The 26,390-nt window shown below is 42.7% G+C and overlaps 1 protein-coding gene across 4 annotated transcripts in view; it reads left to right on the forward strand.

Moving 5' to 3' along the window:
* The window catches only part of RELN (reelin), a 749,731-nt gene that overhangs the window by 438,752 nt on the left and 284,589 nt on the right, over window positions 1-26,390 (forward strand). For all 4 annotated transcript variants that reach the window (XM_075857310.1, XM_075857311.1, XM_075857308.1 and 1 more), the window contains exon 11: window positions 17,442-17,587. In XM_075857310.1, coding sequence (XP_075713425.1) covers window positions 17,442-17,587 — 146 coding nt within the window. The remainder of the gene's footprint in view (window positions 1-17,441; window positions 17,588-26,390) is intronic.

Here is a 26,390-nt window from a genome sequence, read left to right on the forward strand (position 1 = left end):
AAAAAAATTATGTTTGTCACAAAGTTACGTGAAGGTAGACATGACAGCAACAACCTATTGTCAAGACTATTGTAATTGTCAGATTGTCTGCTTTCAGGAAATATATAGGGTATGGGGGTGCACTCACTTTTTAGAGTGTGTAATCCCTATATTTTATAGGTACTAAATTTTTTTTACTTTTGCAGTTTAAAAAACTATTTTTAGTCTTTTCAATTTTGGTGATTTTATGAAGATATGTGCATGTAGACATACACATAAATGGAATGAATGAAATATGCACATGTTGAACTTTTGTTTTTAGGATGTGTGGTGCATCATATTTTTTGCTTGGGTCACATTTTTAGCCACAAATATAAAATTGTATGTCTCTTTTTATGAAGAATCGCAATTTGACACAAAATTGCATAACGGTACCTATGTGTATAAATTGCTGAGAGGCATTTTGACAATGTGCCAGATGTCTACTTTAAGAAAATAAGTTTGAGTTTTGAATTTTGTAATATATGTTTTATTTGTACATGTCAACAGTGTGAAAATTGTCCTGGTTACCAGAACTGCAAACTGTCCAAAAACCCCTGACAGCAAAAGGTTTAATGATTATTTTGTCTGCGTCCCCCTCCAGATGAAAAAAATTATTGTAAAGTAAAAAACAAATTGTGACCCATGCTTGGTGTGTTTTTCTAAAGGAAACTATAGAAAATATAGTAGGATGAAATTTTTTTTTTTTCATTTTTCTTAGTTATTGTTATCTCCAGTGTGGGAAAGGGGTGTGTTTTGAATTATCGATAAATTATAAACATTGTGTTTTAATAATACATGTTCAGTATATGTTCTTGATATGCTATTTAAAAGGAACTAAAATTAAAAGAAAAAAGTAATACAGACACATATTAAGATATTCCTTTTAGCAGAAACTATGGGCCTTTTTTTTCCCAACTTTGTGAAGCTGATGCAGGTGGATGCACTCACATACTTCACCAGCAATGGACTAAATACCAGCCCTTTATGACTTCATAGAGGAACAAGTCAGGGCTGCCCCCTTTCCCCTCCCCTTTATAACATATCGCTACACCCCCTATTACTCATGATACACTCTGATACGAATGTTCAAGGAATCAAAATTAATTCCCAAGAGACACGTGTCTCAGAATTTGCTGACGACATATTGCTGTTTCTATCTAACCCCAGACAATCGCTCCCTTCAATCCTTTCACTTCCAGATACATATGGACCACAATCGGGTTTTACCATTAATTTACAAAGATCAAAAGCCGTACTTCTCAAAGGCCCATCCCCTCCGTCGTGGGCTATGGGACTCCCGCTCAAATGGACGCGATCACATATTACATATCTAGGGACAATCCTTACAAAAAATACAAACAAACTATATGCTGATAACATAAATGCTCACATTGTACATTTAAAACATTTACTTCTCACATGGAAATGCTCCACCCTTTTATTTTCTTGCAGACCCAACCTACTGAAATCAATGGCTTTCCCTAAATTGCTGTATTTACTACAATCCCTTCCTATATATCTAAAGCCCAGAGATGAAGACTATTACAGCCTTATACAGAAACTTTATATGGATTAATAATGCTTGTCTCCGAATAGCCATGAGGGTTTTACAACAAACAAAATATGGTGGTCTTAATTTCCCAAATATACGTAATTACAACTTGGCGGCTATTTTGAGAATCATGGCAGACTGGAACCATAACATGTCCCACTACTCAGATCGCTCCATAGAGGCACAATTTCCCAAACCATACTTCTTATATATCTTACACGCCCCTAGTGACAGCCTTTTGGGCAAGGTGCACCTCAACCCCCTTCTCTCCACAACTATCACAATATGGCATGCTGTGTGCAAAAAAGCCAACTTAGATCCCCATTCCACATTACTGTTACCATTTCTGGGTAACCCAGACTTTCAACACGGTCATCATGCTGGAATATTTGACCAGTGGGTGGAGGGGGTGTGAGATGCATCTCTGATCTTATGTTGTCGGTCAATACTTGTCCGCTCATATTCAGAGAATTTCAGGATAAAATCCACCTTTCCTCCAAAGCACTAATCCCCTTTCTGCAGGTTTCTAGCTACGTAAGGAAAAACACTCATCGAATATCACCTAAACTCACTCTAGATGTGGTAGTCAATTTACTGCTTAAAACAAAAAACTCACATAAAAAAATATTGTTTGTATTATAATTTTCTGAGATCTCCTATAGACTACACTGCCCCTTCGAGGAGAGCAAACTTTTGGTTACAGCATTTTCCTACTTTGTCTATCAAAGATATTATGGACAGCCTATATGCTGCTTCATGATTTCTCCCATCTGCATCTTACTGGGACATGGCGCTGAAAATTACCCATAGGGCTTACATATCCCCGATGAGGAATTAACTTATGGGCAGAATTCCCACATCAGCCTGTCCAAAATGTACAGCATTAAATGCTGACCTCTATCATTGCTTTTGGAGTTGCTCTGTTATTCACCAGTTTTGGAAGAGAGTTGAGGCCTTTGCTTTGAAATACTTAGTTAACTTTGTTCGGACATCTCCTCTTTGGGCAGCTTTTAGTGTTTTAAACTCAGATTCTCCTCTGTGCGCCTCAAATGCTAAAAAAACACTCTTTATAATTTCTAGTGCAGCCCGTAAGCCATCCTACAAGAATAGTTATCACTTCAGCCCCAATCCTTGAAATTGTTCTTAGAAAAACGTTCACATATTTTAGGGATGGAATGGATGGCGGCTACCCTGCATAAGGAAATTAAAGTAAAAAAATGTTTTTCCTTGTGGTAATCGTTTATTGACCCGTTACCGCCTAGGATAAAACAAAAACTCAATACATGTTTTCAGTATACCACCTGGCATCTTGAACAGACGACTGGTGGTGCTCCACCAATCATCTAATGCTTGGTTGTGTTCAGGGCCGCCATCAGGGGGGTATTACTGGTACTCCCGTCAGGGGCCCGGCCACATGGATGAAGAAAAGGGGCCCGCCGGGCTGCCGTCGCCCCCCCCCCCACCTCGGACTGTTGCCCCCCCCTCGCAACGCTCACGGGCCCCCCCTCGCAACGCCCGCGGCACCCCCCTAGCAACGCCCGCGGCACCCCCCTAGCAACGCTCGCGGCACCCCCTGCATACCTGTTGAAGATGCAGCATGTGCAGAAGCTGTGTGTGGAGATCCCGCCCCCCAGCCAGCTCCTCTACACTGCCGACAGGACCTGCAGGCTGGTGAGTATTTTCCCCTATCCATCCTGCTTCCCATCCCCCTGACCCCGTTTGTAGTATGTATAAAGTTGATTAAAATGTTTTTTGGTATTTTTTCGTTTTCCTAGCGTTTTTTTTGCCGCGATTTTCGTAATCGCGGCAAAAATGGCGCAGTTTTGCCGCGATTATATAAAAATCGCTGCAAAACCGTGTGATTTGTGCCCCAATTACGAAAATTGCATAAAAAAAGGATTCAAGACATGAAAAGTGTTGTTAGGCTATATTCTCACAGTGCGGTCAAATCACGTTTTTGCCGCGATTTTGCAAAAATTGTGGCAAAAAATGGGATTTCACCGCACTGTGTAACTAGACTAAGGTCTTATTCAGACGGCCGCGTTCGGTCCGTGACATACTGAGCGTGTATCGGCCGTATTTCCCAGGCTGACCACAATTCATGGAGCCGGACTCCTAGCATCATAGTTATCAGTGTTGCTGGGAGTTCCTGCCTCTCCGCAGGAATACTGCCCCATATTGTAATGATGCTTTAAGTACGGGACCGGGGACAGCATCCCCACGGGAAGGGAAGGACTATGATCATAGAACTGTGATGCTAGAAACCCGGCTCCCTGAACTGTGGTCGGTCCGGGAAATATGGCCGATACACGCTCCGTATTTCACAAACCGAACATGGACGTCTGAATAAGGCCACGTACTTGCCTCCTATTTTTGGTGCGGATTGCGCACTGAAAATTCACTACAAATTACAATATAAGGCCTTATTCACACAAACGTGTTATACGTCCGTGCTACTAGCGTGATTTTCACGGGCGTCGCACGGACTTATGTTAGTGAATGGGGCCGTTCAGACTGTCAGTGAATTTCACGCCGCGTATGTGTGCTGTGTAAAACTCACGACATGTCCTATACTTTGCCCGTGTTTCGCGCAGCACGCACCCATTAAAGTCATTGGGTGCGTGCAAATCGCGCACGGCACACGGAAGCACTTCCGGGTGACGCGCGTGATTCGCGCTACAGCTGGTAAAGAAGAGAAGGGAAACATAAAAGCCCCTCCTTCTTTACTGTGTTGTAACATCAAAACAGAGTGTCATAATCACGCAGCCACGCACCATATGCTGATGCCACACCGAACTTTTATTCGCGCAAAACGCAGCGTTTTTTGCGCGTGCAAAACGGACACGTTCGTGTGAATAAGGCCTAAGGCGATATTCAGACCAACGTGTGTGAAATCAGACGTGAAGAACGGCCGATTTGCAGCCGTGCGGGACCCGTTTTCACAGACTTGAGTCTATTGAGGGATCCGTGAAAACGCACAAAAATAGGACATGTCCTATTTTTTTACAGGCCCTTCACACGGTCTGTTAGAACAACGACCATGTGAATAACCCCATAGAAATACATGCAGCCGTGTGACGGCCAATAAAAAAAACGTCCTTCACACGGACGATTAACACGTTAGTCTGAATAAGCCCCAACTCATGTGAATGGGGTTTGTCAAAACCTCATGCACGTGCAGCATTTCACCCCACAAATAATTTTTTTCAGCTTCCCAGTACATTATGCGGTACAATAAATGGTGCCATGAAAAACTACAACTTGTACCGCAAGTAAAAAAATTATAGCTTTTGGAGGGTGGAGAGGAAAAAACAAAAGTTAAAATCCAAAAAATGACTGAGAAGGGTATGTTCACACAATTAGCAAAAACAGTCTGAAAATACGGACATATTCAAGCGAAAACCGCTGATTTTCAGAAGTTTTTTACGGCCGTTTTTGGAGCTGTTTTTCTATAGAGTCAATGAAAAACGGCTCCAGAATCGTCTGAAGAAGTGACCCGCACTTCTTTTTCGCGGCCGTTTTTTTATGCGGCCGTTGTAAAAAGAACGGCCCATCGGAACACAACGCCGTTTTTTTCTCATTGAAATCAATGGGCAGATGTTTGGAGGCGTTCTGCTTCTGATATTTCAGACGTTTACGGCCAGAAAAACGGCAGAAAATAAGCTGTGTGAACATAACCTAATGTTGCAGAGTTACAATGTAAAGGGTTAATTTGCTGTAAATCCCCAGCAAATTCTGTAACGCACACATTGAGGAATTTGGTGCACAAAATCCGTATCAAAACCGCAGGTAATTCCGCAGGTAAAATCTGCACCTAATAGTGCGTTTTTTTATAAGTTTTTAGGTGCGGTTTTTACTTTTTGATTCGGAAATAAGTGCACGTTTTATGCTGCAGATTTTTTTATTATTTTTTAAACTAGTCAAACAATTCGCAAGCGGAAACGCAAGATAAAGTGACATATATCATATTTTCAAATACGCACCGCAGGTCAGTTTTTGTGCAGAAAATGCGACATGTAGATGAGATTTCTTGATCTCATTTACTTTGCTGGTCCTGTATTACACTGAGGATTTGCCGCACGAAAATACCCGCAACAAATTTGCACGTAATAATTATGTGCATTTGGCCTAACAGAGATTTTTTTCAACTCCCACTAAGGCCCCGTTCACACATGTTGGATTTGATACGGATTCCGATGACATGTCGATGATTCTGCATCCCATGCATATGAGGTTTCCGCAACTCAGTTCACATGCTGTGAAAAATTTTCCACGTGTATTTTTGTCCGCACCATGAAAAGAAATCCACCACCGCAATAAGTAGCATGCGACATATATTACATGGAAAAGCCGAGGATGAGCAACTTTGAATGACAATGGGACTTAGGCCTTGTTCACACAGCTTTTTGCAGGCAGAAAAATCTGCCTTGAAATTCCTTCAGGCTTTCTCTGCCTCCCATTGATGTCAATGGGAGGTCAGAGACGGAAATGCCTGAAGAAAGAGCATGCCGCTTCTTTCTCTCGCGGGAAAAAAACACCTTCGCCTCCCGTTGAAATCAATAGGAGGCAATTTCGGAAGTTTTTTGCCGCGGTTTCCGCTGAAAAAAATGTGGCAAAAAAACACTGTGTGAACAGGGCCTTATTCTCGTGCGGATCTGCTACACGCTTTTAGCATCTGTGCCAGGAATCAAAGGGAAAGCCTCCGATTTTTGCTGTGGAAAAACACATTGAACTTTAATGGCAACGTAAGAGCGGAGCATTAGTGCTCCTTACATCCTCACAAGCGCTTCCCCCTCCCTTCCCCCTTCACATCGTGTTGTTGCCCTAAGTTTATCTGGTAGTCAGGAAATCTCCTTCCTTACAGTATAAACAACGTAAACGATAATTTATAGGGCTCCTTTATGTCCTTTTAGCCTCCGTAGGGCCGGTTTACCTTATTTTTGAAGGATGAAATGGCGTAGTAGACTTTGTTATTCTGGAGTCCCCAGGCAGCATCATGAGTGCTCTACCCGTGGACTTTGTCCCTGGGAAAGCTCCTGACATCACTGTCCATATGTGTAAAGTGACATCAGAGGTCTCTAGGGCCGGAATCCCTGGCCAGAGCATTGTCGACGCTCCGGCCGTGTACTCAGGCTTTGCAAAGCTTCGGACGTCACTTTATGTATATGGACATCCCTGGGCAGAGCGCTAGTAGAAGGCTCCAGCTCTGTTCATGGGCAGTGACTTCAGGAGTTTCCCCTGGGCCATTCCCCAGGTGACGTATCCCACTGTATGCCATACAGTCGGATACGTTTTAGCTAAATAGATCAAAATCCTGACGAAGCCGGTCGCAGGCGAAACGCGCGTCGAGGCGGTCCTGTGCCATCTCTCCACGTCCCGTGCTGCCATCATGTCCACAGGTATATCCGTTTTCACACCACCTTTTTTGGCATATATCTGTAACTTTTGCCTGTATCTGCGCCAGTGATCTGTAGCGGGCACTTGCTATGCACATTTTGCAATGGGCAGCATTTCTTTTATAGATGTAGCCTCATATACATATATTTTGTATACCCTATTGGCATTATATTATACTTGTGCGCATGGCATGTCTAGTATTGGGACGTGTTTCAGAGTTTGGTTGTCTCTTGTTTCCCTCATGGTATGTTGTTCCTTCACTGTAATTGACATCGGCACCAAAATCAGTTAATGCGTATAACGTACAAACGTGAGCGCCACAATTTCCGTTGCCCACCCCCGGTAATGGAGGGGGGGCCCCAGACATCTTGGCTGTATGGGGCCCAGAAACTCCTGATGGCGGCCCTGGTTGTGTTGTCAACTCCAATACGTTACTCTGCTTTTTGAGCTCTCTCGCTGACATTTAGTGACTCACGCATCCATCCTCATACACTATCCCTTCCTTCCCCCCCACCTCATGATTGTTACATGTCTTGATGATATACAATGCTCACCCATATCTTGCTGATATTCCAGACTTATGTACGTCATAACCGATCATTATACTGTACTTGTTTGAGATTTGTTTCACTTTCTTTACCGAATGTACTAAGAAATCTGATTGCATATCTGCTATACAAATACTTGATGTTTATACTGACATGTATCTTATTCTCCCGATAATGTTCCCCATTCCTTCCCCTTTGTTATAATGGAAAAATAGTTAAAACAAAATAAAAACAGTAAAAAAATATATATTCCTTTTATTTCTGTTCTTATCATTATAATTAACCCCTTCACGACTCGGAATACACCCCACACTGTAGATAGTGCCACCCACAACCGCCGCAAAACCCTCTGTAGATAGCGCCACCTAAGCTCCCTCCAGCATCAGAATCCCCGGCCAGTGCTCTGGATGAGGATTCCCCTCCTAGAGGGAGCCCCTTTTCCATCCCCGCTGTAGATAGTGCCCCCCCCACAGATAGCACCCCCACTGTAGAAAGCATCACACCCCCCACTGTAAATAGTGCCACCTGAACAGACTAGGAGCGGAATCCCCTGTGTCAGACCACACTGGCTGGGGATTCCTCTTCTAGACAGAGCTCCTGACGTCATTGTCCATTTGCACAATGACGTTAGTGGCTCTCTCTAGGAGCGGAATCCCCGGCCGACACTCTGGCCGGGGATTCCGCTACTGGAGAAGCCCCTGGGGTCACTATCCATATATGTACAATGACATCAGCGGCTCTCTCTAGTAGCGGAATCCCCGGTGTCAGATCGCTCTGTGTCGAGAGATTCCGCTACTTGAGAAGCTCCTGGTGTCACTATCCATATATGGACAGTGAGGTCAGGGGCTACTCCTGGTGTGGAATCCCTGCTCTGGCAGGGGATTCCACTTTTAGCGTTAACCCCTGACGTCACTGTCCATATATGAGGGGCTTCCTGTAGGAGTAGAATCTTCGGCCAGAGGGATTCCGCTCCTACAGAGAGCTACAGTGGTGCTATTTACAGGAAGGGGTGCCATTTACAGAGGGGGGGGATGGCGCTATCTGCAGCGGGGATATTGCTAAATACATGGGAGATGTTGCTATATATATACACTACCGTTCAAAAGTTTGGGGTCACCCAGACAATTTTGTGTTTTCCATGAAAACTCACACTTATATTTATCAAATGAGTTGCAAAATGGCTACAAAATATAGTCAAGACATTGACAAGGTTAGAAATAATGATTTCTATTTGAAATAATAATTTTCTCCTTCAAACTTTGCTTTCGTCAAAGAATGCTCCATTTGCAGCAATCACAGCATTGCAGACCTTTGGCATTCTAGCTGTTAATTTGCTGAGGTAATCGAGAGAAATTTCACCCCATGCTTCCAGAAGGCCCTCCCACAAGTTGGATTGGCTTGATGGGCACTTCTTGCATACCATACGGTCAAGCTGCTACCACAACAGCTCTATGGGGTTGAGATCTGGTGACTGCGCTGGCCACTCCATTACAGATAGAATACCAGCTGCCTGCTTCTTCCCTAAATAGTTCTTGCATAATTTGGAGGTGTGCTTTGGGTCATTGTCCTGTTGTAGGATGAAATTGGCTCCAATCAAGCGCTGTCCACAGGGTATGGCATGACGTTGCAAAATGGAGTGATAGCCTTCCTTATTCAAAATCCCTTTTACCTTGTACAAATCTCCCACTTTACTAGCACCAAAGCAACCCCAGACCATCACATTACCTACACCATGCTTGACAGATGGCGTCAGGCACTCTTCCAGCATCTTTTCAGTTGTTCTGCGTCTCACAAATGTTCTTCTGTGTGATCCAAACACCTCAAACTTTGATTCGTCTGTCCATAACACTTTTTTCCAATCTTCCTCTGTCCAATGTCTGTGTGCTTTTGCCCATATTAATCTTTTCCTTTTATTAGCCAGTCTCAGATATGGCTTTTTCTTTGCCACTCTGCCCTGAAGGCCGGCATACCGTATTACAGCATTCACTGTAGACGTTGACACTGGCGTTTTGCGGGTACTATTTAATGAAGCTGCCAGTTGAAGACCTGTGAGGCGTCTATTTCTCAAACTAGAGACTCTAATGTACTTGTCTTGTTGCTCAGTTGTGCAGCGGGGCCTCCCACTTCTCTTTCTACTCTGGTTAGAGCCTCTTTGTGCTGTCCTCTGAAGGGAGTAGTACACACCGTTGTAGGAAATCTTCAGTTTCTTGGCAATTTCTCGCATGGAATAGCCTTCATTTCTAAGAACAAGAATATACTGTCGAGTTTCACATGAAAGCCCTCTTTTTCTAGCCATTTTGAGAGTTTAATCGGACCCACAAATGTAATGCTCTAGATTCTCAACTAGCTCAAAGGAAGGTCAGTTTTATAGCTCCTCAAAACAGCAAAATTGTTTACAGCGGTGCTAGCTTAATTGCACAAGGGTTTTCAAGTGTTTTCTAATCATCAATTAGCCTTCTAACACAGTTAGCAAACACAATGTACCATTAGAACACTGGAGTGATGGTTGCTGGAAATGGGCCTCTATACACCTATGTAGATATTGCATTAAAAACCAGACGTTTGCAGCTAGATTAGTCATTTAGCACATTAACAATGTATAGAGTGTATTTCTGATTAATTTAATGTTATCTTCATTGAAAAAAACTGTGCTTTTCTATCAAAAATAAGGACATTTCTAAGTGACCCTCAACTTTTGAACGGTAGTGTATATTGATGTATTGTACAGTTTTAGGCTGGGGCTACATGGCGACTTTGGCTGAGACACTGGTCGCATGCACAAAGATCGCTATGGAATCAGCATTGGAAAATTTTCTCTCCAAATGCCAGTTTGTGCACCATTCATTGTAAGCTCCGTCTTGCACCCAGCGTGTAAGAAATGCGCACACATTTAGTATTGCTGAAGTCGGCAGAAGTTGCCAAATATGTATTCAGGTGTGTTTACCCAGTGGCATGCACCAGATGTAAAAAAAAACATCACCTAAAATTACATATTCACATCTTTTTTTGGCATTTATTTCTCCTTTTTTCCTTTTACATTTTTTAAAAACGAAAATATATCACTTTTTTTTTTTTACACAATATGGAAGCCCAACATGTTCTGAGAAAGACCAAATACATGCAGGTTGGAAGAGTAATAGAACAACAATTTGCTTTTAAATTGTCACATGGCTAGAACTCTCCTATTGTCGGTGCGGATTACGCACTGAAAATTTACTACAAATTACAATATAACTCCTGTGAATGGGTTTTACCTTATTTTCAAGGATGGAATAACGTTGTAGACTATGCTATTCCATTCGGAGAGATCCCGCAAAAAAACGTATACCGATCCTGACAACGCTATATGTACAACACTATATGTACAGTAATGTCAGGAGCTTCCCAATGGCGGAGTCTCCAGGCAGAGCATCGCAATTGATCTGCCCTTGGACTTTGACCCCTGGGAAGTTCCTGACATTACTGTCTAAATATGGACATCAGGAGTCCCTGGGCAGAGCTCTAGTAGAAGCTCAGAGGACTCCAGCCCTGGGGAAGCTACTAACGTCAGTGTCTATTTGTGGACAGTGACTTCAGGAGTTTCCCCAGGGCCATTCAACGGGCAACGTATCACACTGTATGTCATACAGTGGGATACATTTTGGCTGAATTGAACAAAATCCTGGGCATTAACCGGTCATGTGCCTGACCCATGGTTTAGTTTACTGTAATTGACATCAGTACCAAAATCAGTTAACGCGCATAACGTACAAATGTAAGCGCACCACTTTGCTCCAGCATTCACTGTGCCGCGAGCGGTTCGGCGCAGGCAGGTGCAATGTAGTGACGTCATCATACCTGTCCTCGCCAAGTCACTCACAGCACAGTGCAGAGGAGGAGAAGGACCTCCTCCATCCGTCATGGGAACCGGAATAGGTTAGTAATTATGTTATTGTTTTTCTATTCGGTACGTACATATGGGGGCATTATACTGGGTATGGGAGTGGGGGCTTACACGATAGCTGCTGAGGGGGCATTATACTATATGGAGGGGCATTATACTGTATAGGACAGTTAAGGGGCTTTATACTGTATGGGACAGCTATGGTGGGCATTATACTGTATGGGACAGCTATAGGGGGCATTATACTGTATGGGGACATTATACTGTATGGGACAGCTATGGGGGCACTATACTGTATGGGGGCATTATACTGTATAAGGTAGCAATGGGGGGCATTATACTGTGTGGGGCATTATACTGTATGTGGCAGTTATGGAGGGCATTATACTGTATGGGGGAGCATTATACTGTATGGGATAGCTATGGGGGCTTTATACTGTATGTGGCAGCTATGGAGGGCATTATACTGTATGGGGTGCATTATACTGTATGGGGAAGCTATGGGGGCATTATACTGTATGGGGGCATTATACTGTATGTGGCAGCTATGGAGGGCATTATACTGCATGGCTGGCTTTATACTGTATGGGACAGCTATGGGGGCGTTATACTGTGTGGGGCATTATACCGTATGGGACAGCTATGGGGGGCATTATACTGTATGGGGGGTTATACTGTATGGGACAGCTATGGGGGGCTTTATACTGTATGGGGGCATTATATTGTATGTGGCAGCTATGGGGTCATTAAACTGCATGGGACATTATAATGTATGGGGCATCTATGGGCATCATTCTGTATGGGGGCATTATACTGTATGGGGCAGCTATGGGGGCATTATACTTTATGGGACATAGAGTATGGCACAGCTATGGGGGCATAATACTGTATGTGGCAGCTATGGTGGGCATTATACTGTATGGGGGCATTATAGTGTATGGAGTGCATTATACTGTACGGGGCATTATACTGCATGGTGCTGGTATGGGTGGCAATATACTGTAGGGGCAGCTATGAGGGGTATTATACTGTGGGGCAGCTTTGGGGGGCATTATACTGTGTGGGGGCATCTATGGGGGTATTATACTGTGTGGGAAGCTATGGGGGGCATTGTACTGTGTGTGGGCAGCTATGGGGAGCATTGTACTCTGTGTGGGCATCTATGGGGGTATTATACTGTGTGGGCAGCTATGGGGGGCATTATACTGTGTGGGGGCAGCTATACGGCATTATACTGTGGGATCAGCTGTTGGGAGCATTATACTATGGAGGCATTCATGGGGTCTGTCGGACAAGGAGGCTGGGCATAGGCGTGCACATTGGTCTGGTGATGTTGGGAAGGGGTAGGGGGACCCAAGCTAAATTTTTGCACCAGGGCCCATGAGCCTTTACATACGCCACCTGCTCAGAGAACTACAGGATTTCAATTAGGGGTAAACATTGTTCAATATACTTCCTTATAATAGAATGTGAAAAAAATAGAAAACATATTTCCCCGGTTTCCTACAATTTTTCCTAAAAATACTTTTTATTGAAGGTTTTACATTTGAAACATGTACAAATATAATAAATAACCGTACAAAAAAATTATAAGAATACAAATGAGTAGGGCGTAAGTTAACAAAGGCCCTAATAATAATAATAATAATATAGGGAACACATCATCTATGTTACAGTAGATACATACATATATACCAAATGCATACAAATATATGGTTACTTTCAGAACAATCAGCCTTCAATTTGCATAATTACCTGCACTTCTCTAGCCCAGTGGCTTACAAATCGCTAGTGGCTACAAGGTAGCGGGGACACTTTTTAAGGGAGGACAGAACCATGGCCAATTGAAAGAAGTGAAAATGAGGCAGAGTGTGAAATGAGGATTCCACAAAGACATTTCCCTACTGAAAAACCTTCAGAACAAAAATGTTGCAAAAGAGGGCAACTCCACCAGATATGAAATAGGGTGCCCACATCACTCATATACCTCCAGCAAGTGTCTAAAACTGACGGATAAAAGGATCAAACCACTGTGGGAGCAGTGATGCCACCTAGAGAGAATATTGTAGTTGTGTTCCTTAGTTCTACATGCAATAGAGAGGGACTGAGCTAACACACATGCTTTATTTTTCTCCTCATCTCCCAGGGGTATGCCTAGTTTAATTACCCATTTGTCCAGAAAAACAGGAAAACCAGGATTGGTGAATTGAAGCAAGAAAATTAAACTGTGAAGAGGCGTGGGCGTGGAGCAGATAAGTGTAGGAGAAGGGTTTCAAAATCTGTCTAGGATGAAGAATAAGGGGTCTTTGTGAACTGGAAGCGGACAAAGGATTACAATTGTTAATATTGCAGCCAGGAAGAAGATTGACCCATGGAAAGGCAAGGTATGGGCCTCAGCCTTGTACCGTCCTGTGGCCAACATAGTAAAATTGCCCTGTGGCCTACATAGTGAAATCTGTGGCAGCTATGAGCTTGCGTAGATTTGTGCCATCATTTACACCAGTTTTATGACGCCACACCCTTTTTTTAAGTAATGAGCATGATGTAAATAAGGGAAAAGTCAAAAAAATTCACGCAATACAGCTGTGCGACTGAGTTTGCATCTTTTTTTTCGCTAACAGTGGTTAATAAATTCTCCCAATTGTGTTTCTTCTAATGTGACTAAAAGCTTATGGGAGGTCATGAAAGAAAAAAAGAAGAGCATTTGTGAAGTCAGACATTGATGTTGGAGGAGAGGACCTGACTCGCAATCATCCCAAAGGTGTTGGATTGGGTTCAAGTCAGGGCTTTGTGCGTGCCAGTCAAGTTCTCCAAACCAAACTTACCCAACCATTCCTTTACGGACCTTGCTTTGTGCACTGGGGCACAGTTATGCTGGAAAAAACAGCCTTCCCCAAACTGTACCCACAAAGTTGGACGCATACAATTGTCCGAAATGTCTAGGTATGCTGAAGCATTAAGATTACCCTTCACTGGAACTAAGGGGCTAGGCCAATTCCTGAAAAACAACCCCATAGTATTATCCCTCCTCCACCAAACTTTGTAGTTGGCACACTGCAGTCAGGCAGGTAATGGTCTCCTGACATTTTCCAAACCCAGACTCGTCCATCAGACTGTGAGATAGAGATGCATGATTCATCCCTCCACAGAACATGTTTCCACAGCTCTAGAGTCCAGTGTCGGCATGCTTTACACCACTCCATCCGACGCTTGGCATTTCATGCAGCTGCTCGGCCATGGAAACCCTTGACATGCATCTCCAGACACAGTTTTTGTGTGGGTGTTAAAGCCAGAGGAGGAGCAGAGCGTTGGCGACTTTTATGCACTATGCACCTCAGCATTCGGTGACCACGCTCTGTAACTTTACGTGGTCTGACACTTCATGGCTGAGTTGCTGTGGTTCCTAAACACTTCAGCTTTGCAATAATACCACTCACAGTAGATAGTGGAATATCGAGAAGGAAAGACGTTTCATGGACTGACTTGTTGCATCCTATTACACTACCACACTGGAATTCAGTGAACTCCTTACAAACATTTGTGAAAGAATGAGTCGTTCTAAGGGCAAATGCACATGATGCGTATTATGTGCGAATAGGCCACGTGCATTTTCATGTGGCAAATCCGCAGCGTAATACAGTACCAGCAAAGTAAATAATATTTCGAGAAATCTCATCTACACGTTGCAGATTTTTTCTGCTAGTAAATTGACCTGCGATGCGTATTTTAAAATCTGCAGCATGTCACTTTATCTAGCATTCTGGTTGCGAATATTATCTGACTAGTTTTATTAAAAAGAACGCACCAAAATTTGCAGCATATAACTGCACCTATTTCCGCATCAAAATGTAAAATCCGCACATAAAACCGCATAAAAAAACGCACTATTAACAAAAATGGTAAACTGCTAGCATACTTGGCTGGGTCGGAGCACCCATGTGCCTCTATTCCGTCCATTCTCTCCTTTGACGGATTTCTAAGTACTGTCCCTAAGGACTTGAATGAAGTGTTTAGTGACTTTTATGCTGCATTATATAGCTCTAGATCAGGGGTCTCAAGCACGCGGCCACATATGAACAGCGATGTCTGGGGCTTCCCCAGAGCCGGAGTCCCGAGCAGAGCGCTGGTGTCGGCTCTGCTCCGGGACTCTGTGGAATTCCCTGAAATCGCTGCCCATATATGGACAGTGTGTCAGGGTCTTGCCCAGAGCGGAGCAGAGCGCTGGTGTCGGCTCTGCTCCTGGACTCTGTGGAATTCCCTGACATCGCTGTCTGCATATGAACAGCGATGTCTGGGGCTTCCCCAGAGCCGGAGTCCCGAGCAGAGCGCTGGTGTCGGCTCTGCTCCAGGACTCTGTGGCATTCCCTGACATCGCTGCCCATATATGGACAGTGTGTCAGGGTCTTGCCCAGAGCGGAGCAGAGCGCTGGTGTCGGCTCTGCTCCTGGACTCTGTGGAATTCCCTGACATCGCTGTCCACATATGAACAGCGATGTCTGGGACTTCCCCAGAGCCGGAGTCCCGAGCAGAGCGCTGGTGTCGGCTCTACTCCGGGACTCTGTGGAATTCCCTGACATCGCTGCCCATATATGGACAGTGTGTCAGGGTCTTGCCCAGAGCGGAGCAGAGCGCTGGTGTCGGCTCTGCTCCTGGACTCTGTGGAATTCCCTGACATCGCTGTCCACATATGAACAGCGATGTCTGGGGCTTCCCCAGAGAAGGAGTCCCGAGCAGAGCGCTGGTGTCGGCTCTGCTCCGGGACTCTGTGGAATTCCCTGACATCGCTGCCCATATATGGACAGTGTGTCAGGGTCTTCCCCAGAGCGGAGTCCCGGGCAGAGCGCTATTATCGGCTCTGCTCCGGGACTCTGGGGAAGCCTCTGACATCGCTGTCCATACATCGACAATGATGTCAGGGGCTTCCCCAGAGCAGGAGTCCCAGTGATGTCAGGAGCACAGCTGGAGTCCCAGGAAGAGCCTACTAGCGCTCTGCCTGGGACTCCAGCTCTGGGCAAGCCCCTGACATCACTGGGGCAGCCTCTACAGAGGGCACTGGGGCAGCCTCTACAGAGGGCACTGGGGCAGCCTCTACAGAGGGCACTGGGGCAGCCTCTACAGAGGGCACTTTGGCAGCCTCTACAGAGGGCACTGTGGCAGCCTCTACAGAGGGCACTGTGGCAGCCTCTACAGAGGGCACTGTGGCGTTATCTGCAAGTGGGTGTGTGACAGTATCTGAAGAGGACACTGGCATTATCTAGGGGTGTGTTGCATTATCTACAGAGGGCACTGTGGCCTTATCTACAGAGGGCACTGTGGCCTTATCTACAGAGGGCACTGTGGCCTTATCTACAGAAGTTGTGTGGACTGAATACTACTTCTCATCTGAGAGTAGCACAGGTCTGTACAGGTTTTTAGCCTTTGAATGAAAACATTAGTGTTCTCATTCACTAACTACAAAAAAGGTCTTTAGGTTGGAATTCCACAGGGCGTATTGATTGCGTTTTTACTGCAATTTTCTAGTGATTTTCATGTGTTTCTAAAGTGCTGTGAAAAACGCATGATAAAAAACACACACGTTTTACTGCGAGTTTCAGTTGTATTGCCATGAGTTTATTACATGTGAAGCATGTTCTTCATCTGCAATAGCCGCATGCCTGAAAACCACATTTCAAATCCATGGTACAATTCGAGGTACAATGCATTTGATTTTTACCTTGCGTTTTTCACAGTGATTAAGAAGCACATGAAAATCACTACAAAACTGCAGTAAATACCCGATCAAAACTCCCTGTGGAATCCTAGCCAGAAAATGGCGAGCAGTGGAGACTCAAAGTACATTGGAGAATTGTATAACTTTTCACCTTGTAGAGTGATTAATCTTTTTCTGCAAAATACCAGGAAAACCCATTTGACACTGAAAATCGAAGTCCTTTTCAATGCACTTCAAATATGGACAGATGACTAGATGGACGTATAGATGTGTTCTAACCCTCAGACTAACTTGACTTGCTACGTCGTCTTCTTCTTCTTGTCTCCATAGCATAGCTGTCAATCAGATGGAAACTCCATCTATTTCCATGGAACAGAGGGAAGTGAATACAATTTTGCCACAACAAGGGATGTTGATTTATCTACTGAAGACATCCAGGATCAGTGGTCAGAAGAATTTGAGAGTCAGCCAGCTGGGTAAGCATTTCCCTTGCAAACACAAACCAACACACTGATTCAATGGACACCTACTAAATTGAAAGATTAGAAAATTACAAAGTACCTTACTCCTTGACTTTTGTTAGGGTTTTCTATGATAATCATGAAGAGGAGTCTTTCATGTTGCATACGTTTATGTGATATGATTTACCTTATTTCATTCCAAAATACAACTCAATAAGGGTCCTTTTACACAATCTGATTTCTTGCCAGAAATGATCGCCAATAGATGATATAGCCAGTCAACTGGCACTTTTTTAACTTCCTTTTACATGCGGCAATCATTGTAAGTATTCAAACTGTATGGGTACGAACGATTGTAAATACGATTGTTTGTCCCGATACAGTTTGCATTATTGTCTGGCAGTACATCCTCTGTTTACACAGGAAAATGTGCTGGCGATAAATGATTTTGAAGACCACCTAAAAGATGCGATCAACGACAAACGAGTGTTTGTTCATTTTTTCGGCTGATCATTGGGCATAAATAACGTAATTTGTTCGGCTGATCATCAGCCCATGTAAAAGGCCCCTAAAGGGGTACTCCAATCTCAGACAGCCACACTTATCTCTAAAAAAGGGCCCCCTGACTCCCGTCCCACCATCTGCCACGGTGGCTGGGCTCAAGGCCACTGTCTGACAAGGTGGCCGGTTTTTCTAAAATTAGCCGAGTGCGTTTTGCTATGTTGTTTCTGGAACTCCCATAGAAGTGAATGAAAGTTAGGCTGTTTCCGTAGCTCCCGAGTCCTGGAAATAGTGTAGCACAGCAAGCTACGTACGCTGTTTCCGTAACTTCAAATTACTTCTATAGGAATTTCAGAAACAGCGTAGCAAAACACGCTTGGCTTGTTTCAGAAAACCTGACCACGTTGGTCAGAACCCACCTACAGCTGCAGAAGCTAGGACGGAAGTAAGGGGGCCGCGTTCTAGAGATAGGTGTAAGTTCCAGAGTTGAGACCCGCATTTATCTGACATTTATGGCATATCCTGTCAGAGATGGTAATATTCCTTTAGGGCATAAAGTTCCACAACTATAAGTAAGACTAAAAAACATGTGCTTTCTGCGTTGCAAGGAGTGTCATTACTTAACAGAACAAATAAATAATCTCAGATGCTTTTATTTAACTCTGTCTTCTTTCTGTTAGTTAAGAGGTATTTGAACAAATCAGGGTAAGGGTAAGTGCACGTAACCATAATAATACATCCTTTTTCCCAAAAAAGCAATAACAAATAATCAAAAATTCCTATGTACCCCAAAATGTGGTCACACAAAATAAAAAATAAAATTTTTTTTTTATTGTGCAAAAGCAGTAAAACATAAGAAAGATGTATAAATGTGGTATCCCCATAATCATAACAAACCAATGAACAAAGTTAAAAAATAATTCATACCGCACGGTGAATGCCATAAAAACTTATATGGCTATGTTGATAGAAAAATAATGTCTTTGGAAATGAGGAGATAAAAAAATTACTGCGCCCTTAAGGACGCAGCCTGTTTTGGACTTAAGGACACAGACAATTATTTTCAAATCTGAAATGTGTCACTTTAAGTGGTAATAACTTTGGAATGCTTTTATGTATCCAAGCGATTCTGAGATTTTTTTCTCGTGACACATTGTACTTTATGTTAGTGGTAAAATTTGGTCGATACATTCAGTGTTTGTTTGGGAAACACAAAATTCTGAGAAAATAAAGGTATTTGCTTGTTAGACAGATAATACCACACAAAATAGTTACTAGTTAGGCCCCATGCACACGACCGTAAAATCGGCCGTAATTACAGACACATTAGTTACTATAGGTGTCCGTGCCGTAGAAACTTGGCGAAAAAAATAGGACATGTCCTATTTTTTTTATTTTACGGGCCAAGCTCCCATATTTTATAATGTAAACACGGACGGCTGTCCGCGGCCGGCGATGCCCATAATTCCGGGTCGTAATTACGGGCACGGTCGTGTGCATGGAGCCTTAACATTTACCATATGTCCACTTTATGTTGGCATCATTATTTAAAAGTCCTTTTTTTTTCGAGGACGTCACAAGGATTATAACTTTAGCAGCAATTTCTCACATTTTCAAGAAATTTTCCAAAACCTATATTTTTAGGGACCAGTTAAGCTCTGAAGTGGCTTTGAGGGGCCTAGATTTTAGAAACCCTCATAAATTGCCCCACTTTAAAAACTGCACCCCCAATGTATTCAAAACAGCATTTAAAACGTTTCTTAACCCTTTAGGGGTTTCACAGGAATTAAAGCAAAGTGGAGGTGAAATTTACAAAATTATAATTTTTTTGTAGAAATTTGAATTTAATAAATTTTATTCTGTGACACAGAAGGTTTTACCAGAGAAACATAACTCAATATTTATTGCCCAGATTCTGCAGTTTTTAGAAATATCCCACATGTGGCCCTAATGTTCTAATGGACCGAAACACCGGCCTCAGAAGCAAAGGAGCACCTAGTGGATTTTGGGTCCTACTTTTTATTAGAATATATTTTCCGGACCATGTCAGGTTTGAAGAGGTCTTGTCATGCCAAAACAGTAGAAACACCCCCAAAAAGACACCATTTGGCAAACTACAGCCCTCAAGGAATTTATTGAGGGGTATAAAGAGCATTTTGAGCCCACAGGTTTTTTTTGCTGAATTTAGTGGCATTAGGCTGTAAAAATTCAAATTTAATTTTTTCCAATAAAATTTACAAGGAATAAAGGAAAAAGAGCACACCAATTTTTGAAAATCAATTACTCCTAATTATGGCAACACCCTATATGTGGTAATAAACTGCTGTTTGGACACAGTGCAGAGCTCAGAAGGGAAGGGAATTTTTTCTAATAAAATGAAGTTTTAGCCCAGATTTTTTCATTTTGACAATAGATAAAGGAGAAAAAGCACTCAAACATTTGTAAAGCAAACTCTTCTGAGCACAGCAATACCCCATATGTTGTAATAAACGGCTGTTTGGACAGACGGCAGGGCTTAGAAAGGAAGGAGCGCCATTTGACTTTTGGAGCTCAAGTTTTGCTAGAATGGTTTGTGGCACCATGTCGCATTCGCAAAGCCTCTGATCGCTCAAAATAATGCAAACCCTGCAAAAGTGAGCCCATTTGAGAAACTACACCCCTCAAGGAATTTATCTAGCAGTATAGTGAGCATTTTGGCCCCACTGTTTTGCTGAATTTATTGGAATTAGGCTGTGAAAATGAAAATTGACATTTTTTCCATTAAAATGTTGCGTTTTTCCATTTTCACAAGGAGTAAAGGAGAAAAAGCACCCCAACACTTGTAAAACAATTTCTCCCGAGTACAGCAATTTCCCATATGTGTTCATAAACTGCTGTTTGGACACACCGCAAGGCTCAAAATGTCAGGAGTGCTACTTGGCATGCAGATTTTGCTTGAGTGGTCCTTGGGCACCATGTCGCATTTGCAGAGCCCCTGAGGTACCAGTAGAAACCCCTGAGAAGTGAAGCCATTTTGGAAGCTACACCCCTCAGGTCATTCATCTAGGGGGGCATTGAGCATTTTGACCCTACATGTGTTTCATAGATTTTATTAGAATTAAGCAGTGAAAATGAAAAATTTAAAAAAAATTCAAAAAATATGTTGTTTTAGCACCCAGTTTTATATATTCACAAGGGGTAATAATTTAAAAAACACCACACAATTTGTTACTCAATTTCTCCCGAGTACGGGAATACCCCATGTGTGGCCCTAAATTGCTGTTTGGGCACATGGCAGAGCTCAAAATGGAAGGAGCGCCATTTGGCTTTTAGAGTGCAGATTTTGCTGGACTGGTGTACGGGCACCATGTCGCATTTGCAGAGCGCCCTTAGGTACCAGAGTAGAGTGGAAAACACTGAGAAGAGACCCCATTTTGTAATCTATACCCCTCAAGGCATTTATCATTTGCCTGGACATATGACGGATTAGGAGTGAAAGAGCAAATGCGCATGTGAGGCCTATTTTAGTGATTTTCGCAGCATTGGCCCACAATTGCAGGGCTCTAAGGTTAAATAGTAAAACAAACCCCCAAGTAGAGTCCCTGATTTTGGAAACTGCACCCCAAGGAATTTTTTAAGTAGTGAGCATTTTGACCCCACAGGGTTTTTTTTTTAACCCCCTTCCCGCCGCAGCCATTTTTCAGATTTTCATTTTCGTTTTTTCCTCCCCACTTTCCAAAAGCCATAACTTTTTTATTTTTCCGTCGATATAGTCCTGTGAGGAATAGCTATACGAGTATAGACCATTGGCATGCGCCAAACAATAATGCGTCCACACAAATCATAAAGCAAATATCAATACCTATACCAGACTGTGAAGACTACTAGTATAGCCAGAAAATGAAACACACATAGCACAAGTCATGTACCATGACAATATAAAATAAACTTTATTGAAATATACATAACACATTGGCCATCAAAATATAAAAACAATATAGCACACAGTTAAAAAGGAGAGTATGGAGGAGCTGCGTGAATAATCCAATATATATGCTACCATACTATAAATCGTTTATAGTATGGTAGCATATATATTGGATAATTCATGCAGCTCCCCCATACTCTCCTTTTTAACTGTGTGCTATATTGTTTTTATATTTTGATGGCCAATGTGTTATGTATATTTCAATAAAGTCCTATGAGGGCTTGATTTTTGCGGGACGAGTTGTAGTTTTTCAGAGCACTATTTATTGTGCCATATAATGTACAAGGAAACGGGAAAAAAAATATTTGTGGGGTAGAAAATGAAAAAATGAAAAAAAACGGTGATTCCTCCATTGTTGTTAGCGCTTAGTTTTTATGGACTTCACTGTGCAATTAAAACAACATGTTAACTTTATTATGTGGGTCAATACGATTATGGCGATATGAAATATATATATTTTTTTCTATATTTTACTGCTTTTACAAGTAAAAACCTAAGTGTAAAAAATAAAATGTATTTTGTCGCCAAATTCTGAGAACCATAACTTTTTTATTTTTCCGTCGATTAAGTGGTATGAGGGCTTATTTTTTGTGAGATACGCTGTAGTTTTTAATGATATCATTTTGCGGTACATGCGACGTATTGATCACTTTTTATTTCATTTTTTGTGGGAGATGAGGTGACCAAAAAATAGCGATTCTGACGTTTACTTTTGTTATTTTTTTTTATGGCGTACACCATGCGGGTTAAATAATGACATCTTGTAATAATAGTTCAGACTTTTACGAATGCGGCGATACCAATTATGTTTATTTTTATTTTTTTACTATGCTCTAGGGGGAAAATGAGAAAAGAGTTTTTTTTTAACTTTTGAATATTTTTATTTTTTTTTACATAAAAAAACAACTTTATTTTACACATTTTTTATTTGTCCCCCTAGGGGACTTCATCCAGCGATCGTTAGATCGCTTGCACTATATACTGCAATACTAATGTATTGCAGTATATCGTGATTCTGAAAGGCTTTTATTAAGCCCTGCCAGAGGCAGCGCTTAATAGGAGCACAAAGATGGTGGAACGGGGGTCATCATTAGGCCCCCAGGAAGCCATAGTAACCATCGCCACCCCGCGATTGCATTGTGGGGGGGGCGCGATGAGCTGCTAGAGGGGGTCGCCCTCTCTTTCTAACGAGTTAAACGAGCAGGATCGCGCTTGAGCGTAATCCCGCTCGTTACTCTGAAGTGTCGGCTGTAACATACAGCCGACACCCGCAACGTATGGAGCGGTTTCACTCCGTGAGCCCGTTCCATACTTCCCCTACCCGACTTTGGCGTATGGATACGTCAAAGGTCGGAAAGGGGTTAATTAGAACTGAACGCTCAGCGGATGGTGCAAAGTGAAAATTGCAATTTTCCACTGATAAGCCACTTTAGTGCACAATATGTTGTGCCCAGTTCATGCCACTGAAGACAAATACCTCATAAACTGTTAAGCGGATTCTCCCGGGTATGGTGATGCCATATATGTGGAAGTAAACTGCTGTTTGGGCACACTGTAGAGTTCAGAAGGGAGGGAGCGCCATTTGGCTTTTGGAGCGCATATTTTGCTTTGTATGAGGTAAATGCGATTTTATGATCACTTTTTATTTAATTTTTTGGCAAGCAAGGTGACCAATAACAAGCAATTCTGACTATGAATTGTTATTATTATTTTTTTTATGGCGTTTACCGTGTGCTATAATTGACATATTTACTTTATTCTGCAGGTTGATACGATTATGGCGATACCATATGTGTATAGGTTTTTTTTATGTTTTGCAGCGTTTGCACAATAAAATCACTTTTAAATAATTTATTTTTTGTGTCACCATATTCTGAGAGCCATAACTTTTTTATTTTTCCTTCAAAAAAGCTACGGCAGGTCTTGTTTTTTTTTGCAGGACGGGCTGTAGTTTTTAATGGTACAATTTTGGGGTACATGCAGCCTTTTGATCACTTTTTATTCTGTTTTGGGAGGGGTGGTGACCAAAAAAAACATTGACTCTGGAATTGTTTTTTATTTCATTTTTTTACGGTTTTCACTGTGCAGGTAAAATAACATGATATTTTTATAGTTCGGGTCGTTACATGTGTAGTTTTTTAATAGATTCAGTTTTTTCCTATAATAAAAGACTTATTATGGGAAAAAACTTGAAACTTTTATTTCTTTTTTAACTTTTTGTTTGTCCCACTATGGGAATTGAAGACATGAAGCCCTGATCGCTATTCTAATGCACTGCACTACCTACATAGTGCAGTGTATTAGAGCTGTCAGCTACTCACTGACAGCAAGCCAATTAGGCTCTGCCTACAGGCGGGGCCTAAAAGGCTTCCATACTAGGCAGACCAGGAGACCATTGTTAGGCCTCTGGTTGCCATAGCAACGATCGGCACCCTGCGTGTACCGATCTAACCACCTAGATGCAGCCATCGCTTTTGTTAGCTGCATCTGAGGGGTTAATCGGCTAGCCCCGGTCTTGGCCATAACAGCAGGGTGTCAGCTTTGACAAACAGCAGATACCCGCGGCTGATGGCGCAGGCTCAGCTTCTGCGCCATCTTCTTGGTCTTGACCGCAAACCATTTAGCCTAAATGGCTTCAGTACTTGGCATACCAGGAGGCCATTGTTAGGCCTCCGGTTGCCATGTTAACCATTGGCATCCCCGCAACTGTGTCGCACGGTTGCCGATAGGCTAGAAACCATCTAGATGCAGCAATAGCTTTTGATCACTACATCTAAGGGGTTAATACGTTAAATGCCGGGAAGGGGTTAAGCATAGAACCAGATACTGAAACTTTCTTTTTTATATTTTATTTTTATTTTCTGATTCAAGACTTTCTTTTCCTATTTTTTGTACATGATTGGGGGGGGTTTCTTGCCAGAGGAGGCGAGCTGTCCCCATCACCTATTGTCAGTGGTAGATCCTGCGTTATCTGCCTCCTGCTTTTTAATAAAAATTTAGCTTTTCATTGTAATCCTGCCTGTGATGATAATGAGATGACTGCTGAGAAGTGATCTCTACAGAACAGGGAGTGTCAGTCTATTGTGAGGCTTAGTGGCCAGAGTGAAAATGGCAAGATTTTACGATTATTTTAAAATGTCATTTATGCCATTTGTCATTTATTGTCATTTTCTGACAATGCATTCCCTTTAAGACCCCTGTTAGAAAGATGAATTATCAGCTATATAGATGTCTATAAGGGTATGTGCACACGAGAAGTGCCTTTTACGTCTGAAAAGACAGACTGTTTTCAGGAGAAAACAGCTGCGTCGTTTCAGATGTAAAAGCTCCTCCTCGCATTATGCGAGGCGTCTTTGACGCTCGTAAATCTTGAGCTGCTCTTCATTGACTTCAATGAAGAACGGCTCAAATTACATTGCAAAGAAGTGTCCTGCACTTCTTTGCCGAGGCAGTCAATTTACGCGTCGTCGTATGACAGCTGTCAAACGATGATGCGTAAATGACAGGTCGGCTGCACAGTACGTCGGCAAACCCATTCAAATGAATGGGCAGATGTTTGCCGACGTATTGGAGTCCTATTTTCAGACGTAAAACGAGGCATAATACGCCTCGTTTACGTCTGAAAATAGGTCGTGTGAACCCAGCCTAATAGAGAAAGTCACTAACGTGGTAACGGATTTCCTAGGAGTACTTGTTAGAATCTGGCGAGGCATAAGAAGTCAGTCCATCTGGTAGTCAATCCCGGGAAGAGGTAAAGACATCCCTGAGTTCAACATTTTATGAAGAAAAGGGGAAGGAGAGAAAGAAGGGAAGGTGGAGGAGGGGGAAAAGCCCATGTGCCTCTGCATGCTCCACTGATAGGCACTATAAAATGATTTAATAGGGGTTTGCCCCTCAACTTCTGTTCTAGGTGCCAAGTAGTGGCTTGGAAGTGTGTTTTGATTTTGTCTTGGATACTGGGAGTCTGGTTATAAAGCTTTCCGATGTGGCAATCCCTCAACTCATGATTCTTTCATAATGGTTGCCTCCACCTAATCAAGCCCGAAAAGGTTGTACAATTTTTCTAGGAATAATATGCGATAGGGGCTAGGAGGGAGAACCAGGTCTGCAGAACAGCTGGTACTTTTGTATTATGTTTTTAGGATCCACTTTAGGAAGAAAGAGATAGCACAAATGTTAGGAGTGGCCAAATCAACAGTTTGGTACATTTTTGAAAAAAAAAAAGAGTGCACTGGTGATCTCGTGAGCTCCAAAAGGCCTGGACGTCCACAGAAGACAACAATGGTGGATGATTGCAGAATCCTTTCTATAGTGAAGAAAAACCCCTTCACACCTTCTACCCAAGTAAAA

The sequence above is a fragment of the Rhinoderma darwinii genome, chromosome 3 (assembly GCF_050947455.1).
Source record: "Rhinoderma darwinii isolate aRhiDar2 chromosome 3, aRhiDar2.hap1, whole genome shotgun sequence".
NCBI classification, from domain to species: domain Eukaryota; kingdom Metazoa; phylum Chordata; class Amphibia; order Anura; family Rhinodermatidae; genus Rhinoderma; species Rhinoderma darwinii.